We start from the raw sequence: 11803 nt of genomic DNA on the forward strand, positions 1-11803 counted from the left end.
CATCTTGAAAAATAAGAATACTTCATAAGACCACTAAAAAAACATTTTTATTAAATTGTTGGGTTTTTGGAAAGTATGTTCATTTACTGTTTACAGTGAATTTAAACTTACATTTACTGTAGATGTACTCAATACTTGGTTGGGGCTCCTTTTGCTTTAATTACTGCCTCAATTCTGCTTGGCATGGAGGTGATCAGTCTGTGACACTGCTGAGGTGGTATGGAAGCCCAGGTTTCTTTGACAGGAGCCTTCAGCTCTTCTGTATTTTTTGGTCTCTTGTTTTTCATTTTCCTCTTGTCAATACCCCATAGATTCTCTATGGGGTTCATGTCTGGAGAGTTTGCTGGCCATTCAGAAGGAAGCAGAAGAAAACATGACGTGCTCTAAAATTTCTTGGTAAAAGGGTGCAGTGACTTTGGATTTCAAAATCCAAAAAGTGGACCAACACCAGCAGATGACAATGATGCCTTGACCCCAGCCTCAGTTCATTCCTTGTGAAGTTCACCAAATTCTTGAATCGATTTTGCTTGACAAGCCTCTCAAGCCTGCGGTTCTCTCAGTTAGTTGTGCATCTTCCATTCAACTTTCCTTTAACAAGCTTGGATACTGCACTCTGTGAACAGCCAGCTTCTTTGGCAATGAATGTTTGTGGCTTACCCTCCTTGCGAAGGGTGTCGATGTTTGTCTTCTGGACAACTGTCAGATCAGCAGTCTTCCCCATGATTGTGTAGCCTAGTGAACTAAATTGAGAGACCATTTTGATGGGAAACCTTTGCATGTTTTTTGAGTTGATTAGCTGATTGGCATCTCACCATATTCTAATTTTTTATGTGTTGAACAGGCAAGGTTGGTTAACACAGCACACATTGGGTAAATGCCACTGGATATTGTGGCATTGTATTACATAACACAACTGAGTGGTAATTTTTGTATTAAATAATTTTTTGATTAGTAGGAACCGGTTACTGGCCACCTTTAAACCTATGTGTCTGATGTTATCCTGCAGGGTTTTATTTTGTCCTTCTTTGATAGCAAGAAGACAATACTGCCATCTTCTGATATAGAGAGCTATGTAAGTATCAATATAATTTTGTATATGTGGAACCCTGACAATATCAGTTTGCATCCACTAGTTTAATTATTCTCATTGTTTGCTTCAAAAGTATGTTTGTAAATTTAGAATGACTTGATTGAATATTCTTTGCTATAAGGTTTATGAAAGTGTGTTGCAGATGTGTAAAAGACACATCAAGCATGAGAAAGGCACACCACTATCAACACGTGTAGCAGATGTGTAAAAGACACATCAAGCATGAGAAAGGCACACCACTATCAACACGTGTGTTCCGAGAAAACAGGTTCTGTGTACTTAATTAATTCAATTTTTTTATGTAGCACTTCAATTAAAATGGTATCAAATCAGCTTTACAGAAGCATAGAAATAGAATAAAAATTGTAAAGTTTAAAATTTCTAGAACATCTCTAACATCTCTAACATCGATCCTTAATGATCAAGCCTGAGGTGATGGTGGCAATTAAAAAGATGAAATGAGGAAAAAAACAGACTCTGAAGGGAACCTCATCCTCATTTGGATGACACTGGACAGTAAATAAGGTAAATGTAAATAATGTCCTTTCTACAAGGTGAGTGGAATTGTGCAACCAAGTGCCCCTGAGGAACTGAACGGCCAGAGTGATTTCTGACTTCATTACAGACTTAACACTAGTTCAATCCTGCTAAAGCGTGATGAAGACCTGAGCACAATCCACAGCAATCCCATGGGTCACGGGCTGTTCATGGATATCAATCCCCAGCACAGTTCATCTCCCCTGTGAAAAGACTCCAACCAGGGGTAGGGTGTCAGGATGGATCAGGTAGGAAAGAAGAAGAGAACAATGGGAACTTGTGAGTGGCTTGAGAGAGAGAGAGAGAGAGAGAGAGAGAGAGAGAGAGAGAGAGAGAGAGAGAGAGAGAGAGAGAGAGAGAGAGAGAGAGAGAGAGAGAGAGAGAGAGAGAGAATTTTTGATTATACACTTTAGATGGGGTAACTTGTGCTATTGCCAATATTACAGCATTCACCATAGAAAATTTGTTGCAAGATCATCTTGAGCAGCTGATGGTGCAGCAGCTCAACTGTTTACTATTCAATTCAATCCAAATTTATTTGCATAGTGTTTTTAACAATGGACATTGTCTCAAAGCAGCTTTACAGAGCATAAGAAACACAATTCAAAATGTTTAATATTATACAAAGATCAATATAATACAAAAATTCAAGATTTATATTTTAAATAATAATAAATAAATAAAAAACTCCCTTAATAAGAAAAAGGAAGAAACCTTGAGAGGAACCAGACTCAAAAGGAAACCCATTCTCATTTGGGTGACAATGGAGGGTGTGATTATTAATATAAACCTAAGCATATTTTCAGTTTACTCATACTACTGTAATGGTGTAAATGCACCACTAGGATCTGTGAACATGATATATAAATATATATATTTCATATACACGACTATTTGTGTTTAAAGTGTGCTTAGAGCTGACATACCTAGCAGGAGCCATAGATGTTTGACTATGTAAAAAATATGTTAACCTGGACAAGACATATGCAGCATATTGGCACAGTTTCTCAATAAACTATGATGAAATGTTTGTTGGTATGTTTGGTGTTGTACATATACAAAGTGATGAAGCAGTACAAATAGTGTACTTTAATGCAATTTGATATGTTTGTTTACTGTGGCAGTGCCATATATTAAGCAAGGGTCCAGGCACATGCACAGTGACACACCCTCATGAAAATAAGGATGCAAAAGCTGCATAGGGCCCTGACCTATAAAATCTGTATAAGGAGTTATTTATTGATAGATACTTTAGAGCACTTTTGTCCCTTCACTATCACTAGGACTTTCAAGGTCACTGTGACACATGGCCACATGAATTATGCATGAAAAAAAGTCATTTGCGAAACATTCAACACAAACTCTTTTTTCCATAGTCAACAAAGCTGTGGAGTTTTCTGGTATCTTTATTGGTTTTATTCTTCCAGAATAACCTGTGCATCATTGGGCATAGGTTCACTAAAACTGGACAACTGAATACTATAACTAAAAAAAAACTGCCTGGTGTTTTTCACCTCTTAAACTGTCCTGTTTTGGCAAGCCTGTGCCCCATGAAACCTCAGGTTCTTTTGCGATTGTAGCCCATCCACCTCAAGGTTCAACTTGTGCATTCTAAGATGCCTTTCTTTCCACCACACTTGTAAAGAGTGTTGCTTTAAGCCTTTCTGACAGCTCAAGCCAGTCTGGGACCAGCAATCATGTCTTGGTGAAGGTCAACAAGATCACATTTTTTTTCCATCACTCTGGTGTTTCATGTGAACATTAACTAAAGCTCCTGATCTGCATCTTTATGATTTTATGCAATGTGCTGCTGCGACATGGTTGGCTGATAACTACATGAATGAGCAGATGTACAAGAGGGCAGTGAGTGTGCCTTAAGAATCTAGTCATGATGTAAGAACCCCTCTGCAAAAAAAGATCTCTTTTTGGCCCAAAACACTTTGTGCACCAGAAGGCTGAATGCTAAATACAACTTTTTTTTAAGGGGGGGCTTTAAATAATCATATAAATAGGAATACTTTATATCTCGGTATGTTACCAGATGTTAACGATCAGGTGTTAGAACGCCTATATTTCGACGTTCAGTAAGGAACGTTGTTCCTGGGTAATGTTTCTGCCCGGCGGCTTTACGAAAACACAAGGCCTGTCCAATAGAATTTATCAAAATAAACTAGCGCTTTTGAACTAACACGGAATGAAGAAGCAAACTTGTCAAAATCATATGATATGATTATGATATGATAGTAAACAAGTTGAGTTTAAGACTGATTTTATTTGGGAATCGAAATCAAACCAAAATCAGCCAGTCAAATAAATTTGCTTTATCTCGCTGCCATCTTCCTGGCGGAGGGATCTAATGACGTCACTTGTTGTTTGGAGGAAAGAAAGAAAGAAAGAAAGAAACACGGCACGTAGACCTGAATCTCTGGATCTGTTCTTTTTTTTTTTTTTAAATCACTCCAACAAATTTTATGTCTGATTAGACCCGAGCCATGTCAACCCCGGCAAGGAGGCGATTAATGAGAGACTTCAAAAGGTATCTTAAGTATATTTCAGGTTGCTAGTAGTTTCCTGTCCTGTTTGTTCTCTTTAAACCGAGAGCTTGTTAAACTAGCCGTCTGCTCGCTAGGATCTTGTCAGTGAGCTTAAACCCAGCTCGTATTGTAACCTCTACATCTCGTCATATAGTACATGTTTTCCTTCTCTTCTTTGTGTTTTATTAGCCTGTGATATATGGTATATTACATGCTATATGTCATGTAAACAGAGGTGTAGCAAGCTAGCTAGCGGTATATATGTAGCTAGGCTTGTGTAATAAACCGAGTAACACTCAGAACAAATCGACACTGTTCTGCTTAAAATTCTGCTTGTTGTATGTGATGTACGTCGGTGTTCGCTGTACGACTGATTATTTATAAACGAGAGAATGAAATTAATTGGTGTTTGTTTCATCCTCTTCACCATAAAAAGCGCCACAGGCGATGGGATTCACCTGGATACGTCCGTGGGCTCGTGCGCACGCATGTCAGGACTTCTAGTGAACGTATGAAGAGTATTTTAGATATTAATACATCTGTCATAGAGAATTTGGACTTTTCTTCTTGCCTCCTAACCATGTCGGCTCTTATGTACACGTTGAGTCTAGGGTTCGTGGTAACTGGCTTGAGGTGGGCTCTAACTAGTGGTTTGAACGTGGTGGGTTCCAAGTATGTGTGTTGATTGAAATGGGCAGATATTTGGCACCTGTATTATGGCATCTAGTGTCTATAGTGCACTCTGTAGATGGTGTGCACCACATCTCTCCTATATAACATATAGTTCTCCCTGATGGTGTTCCTTGAAAGAAATCGGAACTTTTGTGTGTGGTGTGGATTTGAATATGATTGGAATATTGTGCTGCTGTAAAATTTAACCATGACCCATATGCAGGTTCTTGGCAAAGATAGTAAGATATTCGTCCATGATTCTGTGTAATTCAAGGTTTTGAAAAAACAACCCCATGTCAATCACAGAACCTTAATCATGCTTAATATTGTGGATTGTGTTTATCTTTTATATTTTCTATCAAACAGCTTATAATTTCTAGGGATGCCTGTAATTGTGATACAATTGATTTGTGTGTTTTTATTAAACATTTTTTAGACTCATCTTTCCCAAAGGTGGCATTAGCTTTAGGTTAAAAAAACATTTTATTATGTTGGCTTCGTAGAAGCCAACGTTCAGTTTTACATTATAAGCTTATTATTATTATTATTATTATTATTATTATTATTATTATTATTATTATTAATAAATTTATTAAGAGTAACTTCTCATAGGGCTTTCGAGCCACATGCACCAAATTTGGATATGTTGTAGACCCTGGTCTGAAGTTTTATGCAATTACTTTTCTAAGCGATCCAAGTACCAGTACTTCCGGTACCGGTCTCAGATTGGCCTTTTTTCACGTAGACTCCCATTATAAACTTATTAGGTTTATAGCTCTGCAAGCTTTTGAACAATCTCAGCAAACTCTGCCAGCTCCTTTAGGGTGATACTCTGAACAAACTTTTAAATTGGTGTACCAACTGGCCTTTCAGTTGTCCCGCAGCCTGGCCCCCAAAATATGCAAAATCAAAAAACTTTTTACAACATGGACATGTGACATATCAAAACACTCAGAACAATGAGGGGGAACTTCCTCATGGGTATTCATAGATATCTACACTTAGATGTCGCCTTGGCTACAGTAGTTCATTGGAACGAATGTGTCAATAGAGCCGCCATCTTGGTACAGGGGACATGCAATGTAAGCAAAGAAATAGTCACCATAAATCGTCCTGAATGCGATTTTCTATTTTTTTTTTTTTGTTTTTTTCAACGGTCAGACATGTATTTATCATGATGTCCAGAGAAAATTTATAGTTTTGATATTAAGATAATCTACTTTTTCAAAATATAATGCATAGTGCTAGTAGGTCTAAGTTTACTACGTACATTCTTCCACTTGAGTAAACTTCAAATGAACAATCGCTACTTACCTTATAGCCTATTGCGTGCAACACTGCTACAATGGTGTGACTATACATGTTACTTTAAACATTTAAAATGTATTGGTTTATTTGTATTGGTTTATTTAGTATCCCTGCAACAACACGACCTTACACAGTTTCTTCCTTAGACTTTTGCTCTGCAGTTGCAAAGTATGAACCTTTGCGACATGGTGTTGTCTCAACTTATGAAAGGCACAGACAACCAGTGAAATTAAGCTAAAGTGATGTTTGTCTATGCCATCTTGAGTCTCAACAATGTGATCTCGAAGACCAAATATGTCCTCAGAGCCTACTTCCGCTTTAGATTCAGATTCAGATTATTTTATTTAATGCCATGTCATCAATCAAAGCTATTTTCATTGCACAAATATACAAAAACACAAATATCATATAAGTACAATAAAAACAAAACAAATATAAACAGAAAGTCATGTTATACAATTTTTTTTAAATTAACATACAATAAAAAAATCCAAAACAGTGTCATTAAATATGTCCTTAAGTGAAGTAACTTTATAAAAGAGCATTCTGCTTGTGTTAAGTCCAGGACAATCTAATAAAATATGTTTGACAGATAAGGGAATCTTACAAAACATACATAAATTTGGGTTTTCACCTTTTAAGCAAAAAAGCATGGGTCAGTTTTTAATGTCCTTATTAAGAGCTTCAGAATCTATATTTCGTTCATTTGAAAAAACCAAACGCACAGAAGTCCGGCATCGTGCATGAATTTGAAGTACAAGACACCTGTTCCAAGATGGCGGCGGTTTCGACGCATTTTTAGAACCCCAAGGCGACATCTAGTGTAGAATTCTATGACGGGTATTCTGATGACGTCATGCGACGTCACATGAAAATTAAAAATGAGCACAACGTGGACATGTGACATATCAAAACAGCACAATGAGGAGAACTGCCTCAAGAGTATTCAGATGACATCACATGCTTGTCTTCACTTACCTCTAAATGTTTTGGCACCCTAGCTTTCTGTCCACTTGCCTCCAAAAGTAACACTAACCCTTATGTCCATTCGCCTCCAAAAAGCACTGGCCTTTGCGAATACTTCGTCAAAGCCAACATCAAAGTTTGTCGCAACAAACATTACAAATCTAGTTTTTATTTTTATTTGAAGTCAGGCATTATTAATAAGATAATACAAATGCAAATAAATCTGCAAAATCTGAACAAATCACAAAAATTCTGGAGCAGTATCTTTTAAAACCAGTGTATCTATAAATTATGGTGGTGGAGGAGTGATGATTTGTAATAGTTTTGCAGCCACAGGACCTGGGAAACTTGCAGTGTTTGAGACATTGAAGTCTACTTTATACCAGAATATTCTGCAACAGGACACTGATCCCAAGGACACCAGCAAATCAACTTCTGAATTGATAAAGAAAACAAATCAGTGTGTTAGGATGGCAAATTCCAAAAGTCAAATACCAAACCTCAACCATGATGAGATGCTGTGGCAGGATCTTAGAGGAGAACTGTTCATAAATAAACACACAGTTATCAATGGATTATGAGACAAGCCAAAAAACGTGAGAGAACACCTACAGAAAAAGTTTTGTTTGTTTTATTTTTGCTTTTTGTGGTTTTTAGTTTTTTTAATCTTAGGGTTTATTTATTATTTTTAGTATTATATTATACAGTATCTCAGAAGCGAGTACACCCCTTTCATTTTTGTAAATATTTTATTATATCTTTTCATGTGACAACACTGAAGAAATGACTCTTGTACAGTATGCTTATATAACTGTGCAAATTTGCTGTCCCCTCAAAATAACTCAACACACAGCCATTAATGTCTAAACCACTGGCCACAAAAGTGAGTTCACTCCTAAGTGAAAATGTCCAAATTGGGCCCAATTAGCTATTTTCTCTCCCCGTTGTTATGTGTATTGTTAGATTTTCAAGGTCTCGGGTGTGAATGGGGAGCAAGTGTGTTAAATTTGGTGTTATTGCTCTCACTCTCACTGGAAGTTCAACATGGCACCTCATGGCAAAGAACTCTCTGGGGATCTGAAAAAAGAATTGTTGCTATTCATAAAGATGGTGTAGGCTACAGTTCATTGAGGGAACCATGAATGCCAACATGTACTGTGACATACTTAAGCAGAGCATGATCCCCTCCCTTTGACGACTGGGGTGCAGGGCAGTATTCCAACATGCTAACCACCCCAAACACACCTCCAAGATGACCACTGCCTTGCTAAAGAAGCTGTGGGTAAAAATGATGGACTGGCCAAGCATGTCTCCAGACCTAAAGCCTATTGAGTTTCTGTGGGGCCTTCTCAAACGTAAGGTGGAGGAGCGCAAGGTCTCTAACATCCACCAGCTCTGTGATGTCATCATGGAGGAGTGGAAGATGACTTTAGTGGCAACCTGTGATGCTCTGGTGAACTCCAAGCCCAAGAGTGTTAAGGCAGAACTGGAAAATAGTGGTGGACAAACAAAATATTAACACTTTGGGCCCAATTTGAACATTTTCACTTAGGGGTTTACTCACTTTTGTAGCCAGCGGGTTAGACATTAATGGCTGTGTGTTGTGTTGTTATTTTGTGGGGACAGCAAATTTACACAGTTATACAAGCTGTACACTGTTCACTACTGTATATTGTATAAATGTAATATCTTCAGTGTTGTCACATGAAAAGTTATAATAAAATATTTACAAAAAAGTGAGGGGTGTACTTACTTCTGTGAGATACTGTATACCACCTGGACTTTGAATGTTGGATTCCTTTTTTGTCTGTTGTCTCCTAGGATTATTTGTTTATTTATTGATTTATTTTGAGGACCACACAATTGTGGTAATTGAGGCCTTAATATATATGGGAATGACCGAGACTGTATTGTCTTTTACTTAAGACTAGTTTAGGAGTCAATCTTCTTGTGGAATTATAACAAAGCAGGGTTTTATAGTGACTGTTCATAAGTTCATGTTTGCATATTGTTCATTAGACTTCAAGAAGACCCACCAACTGGTGTAAGTGGTGCTCCGTCCGAAAACAATATCATGCTGTGGAATGCTGTTATTTTTGGGTGAGTAGTAAAACATCATGTTCATTAACCACAGTGTGAAAAATGACACGTGTATATAAATTGCCCTAGTTTAAAAAATAATAGTAATTATTATTATAATAATTATATAATTAAATATTATTATATAATTACTATAATAATAGTAATTAGGATTAAAGCTTTGCTGTTAAATAAAATGCGTGTAATTGTCAACTATATACTGTAAGTAACTTTAGATTTTTTTTCCCACAGACCTGTAGGAACACCGTTTGAGGATGGTAAGTTTTGTTTGTTTGTTTTTTCATTACATTATATCCATTTTAATCTCCAGTAGTGCTGTTGGAAGGAATGAGTGTTTGCACAAAATCACTAATTCAGCATACAGAATGAGGCCCCACAGGAAAACAAGGGACCTCTGTGTGTAGGAAATGCATTTTCATTGTAGTGGGTGATTTGTCATTCTGACGTTTAATATCATACAGAAAAAAGTCTAATAACTGTAATAATTATTATTCTCCTTAATAACTCTGTTAATGTATCTTATTGTTTTAGCCTGTGCAAAAGATCTTTTCTCTGTAATGTGACTTGTGTGTGTGCTCTTGCAGGAACATTTAAACTTGTGATAGAATTTTCAGAAGAATATCCAAACAAACCTCCTACAGTTCGGTTTATTTCCAAAATGTTCCACCCAAATGGTAAGTAACTGTAAAGTTAAGTTAAAAGTAAAGTTCCCCTTCTGTTACATAACAACAGTAAGTTGAGGCTGCACTGGGCACAGAGTCCCCAATACTGGACCTCAAATGACTGGAAAAATATGCTAGAGTCAGAATTTGACACTGACAGCATGAATCCATGGGACCCAACTTCCCTTGTGTTCACAGTCCAGGCTGGTGGAGGTGGTGTAACAGTATGGGGAGAGTTTTCTTCAGACACTTTGGGCCTGGAATGTCAAAAACTATGCTTCTCTGAGTTTTGTTGAGCATTATGTCTATCCCTTTATGTACACAATATGTACATAAATTTATGTACACTTTGGGATGCGCTAGAGCTGGAGATTTGCAGCATGAAAGTGCATCTGTAAAATCGTGTTAGTATGAACTGAATTTCTGAAAGGAATTTACTGGAATCCCTGCCGACTGTGTATTGGTAGTGTGTAGTATCAGTATTAGTATAATGTTCCTAGTAAAGTGTTTGGTGAGTGTATATCATCATATTGCCCAGCACTACTCCAGAATTGTTTATTAGCTAATATGCTCGTTATTAATATGCTAAAAATTGCTTGATACCTATATTTCATGATTGTCTGAAGTAGAAAAACACCAAATGTAGCTTTTAGTACATTTTATTAAGATTGATTAGACTGCAGCTGCTTTTTTAATGCGTGAACCTGTCATACTAATGAGCTTGTATTGTCTTTAACTTTATTTTGTGTTTGTGTATATTTACAATATATTTTGTGTTGGAACAATTGTTAGCAGAAAAAAATATGTTGTTTAATTTCACAGTTTATGCAGATGGCAGTATATGTTTAGACATTCTTCAGAATCGCTGGAGTCCTACATATGATGTGTCCTCTATTCTGACATCTATCCAGGTGTGTATCCATCTATCCATCAAGTAACCATCAAGATCATTCTTGAGAATAACATTTAGTATTGTGGTTAAGTTAATCCTTATGTATTTAAAACACTTGACCCTGAGCTTTTAATATAAATGTTTAACTTACAACATGTTTACCTTGGTATTTATAATATGTGGACATGGATTAATGAACAATCAAGTGCTGTCTGTCACAGACATTGTGATGTTAATGTGTCAAACAGTCATGATCATGCAAACACCGCCCTATTGTAATAACACACAAGGTGTCCATATTGGTTTATGGACACATTACATCAGCTTCAACAACAGGTTAATTATGAGCCACGCACTGCTGTTTATTAACAAGTTTTGTTGATATTTGAGACAATTTCCTTTCGCTGCAGCCTCTGTTTAATTAAACTGCATTCTATATTTATTGTCACACTTCAGTCATCGTTACAGACCTGCTATTAATCAGCTTGTAAACAGGAGCCTTCATTATCAATAACATAAAGCTGCTCACAATCAGTATGAGTCTGTATCTTGATGAATTATAGCGCTTTATTATTGTCAGGAGGTAATAAGTAATAAATAAAAAGCTCCACTTCATCTCATTTATGTATTCATGAGGTAAATGGAATTCATTTTAATGAGGATTGTTTTCAGTTTTCTTCTTCTCAGTGTCTTAAAGACAAGTCTCCCAACTAAGCTGATCCTCCTACAATACTTTGGCCCAGTTGTAATCTACTTTCTATTGGTTTTAATATGGTAGGACAATTCCTAAACATTTAATAGTGAGATTGTGGTTAATGATTAGCCAGTGAACTCATGATTCTGAATGAAATGTTATAGACTGCAGTTTATATAAACAGAGACTGCAAGGCTGTTGTTGATGTAAACTTATGTCCATAAAACATGATTCACAACAGTTCTAGCACATTTACATCACAATGTCTGTGACAGACTGCACTTGATTGTTAGTACATACGCACATTGTATACATGTGTATATATGTGTGTCTGTGCGTGCACGAGAA

At 36.7% G+C, this 11803-nt stretch overlaps 1 protein-coding gene across 2 annotated transcripts in view; it reads left to right on the forward strand.

Annotated features, from left to right (window-relative positions):
• The first annotated feature begins 3776 nt into the window (after positions 1–3776).
• LOC113646555 (ubiquitin-conjugating enzyme E2 B) overlaps positions 3777–11803 on the forward strand; it is an 8997-nt gene continuing 970 nt past the window's right edge. The window contains exons 1-5 of one of the 2 annotated variants that reach the window (XM_047805775.1): positions 3777–4163; positions 9127–9207; positions 9439–9464; positions 9792–9881; positions 10692–10780. In XM_047805775.1, the coding sequence (XP_047661731.1) occupies positions 4120–4163; positions 9127–9207; positions 9439–9464; positions 9792–9881; positions 10692–10780 (330 nt within the window). In that variant the 5' untranslated portion in view covers positions 3777–4119. Of the gene's footprint in view, positions 4164–7508; positions 7704–9126; positions 9208–9438; positions 9465–9791; positions 9882–10691; positions 10781–11803 lie in introns of those variants that run through there. The other variant, XM_047805776.1, reaches the window with a different exon arrangement.

The sequence above is a fragment of the Tachysurus fulvidraco genome, chromosome 21 (genome assembly GCF_022655615.1).
Source record: "Tachysurus fulvidraco isolate hzauxx_2018 chromosome 21, HZAU_PFXX_2.0, whole genome shotgun sequence".
Classification (NCBI taxonomy): domain Eukaryota; kingdom Metazoa; phylum Chordata; class Actinopteri; order Siluriformes; family Bagridae; genus Tachysurus; species Tachysurus fulvidraco.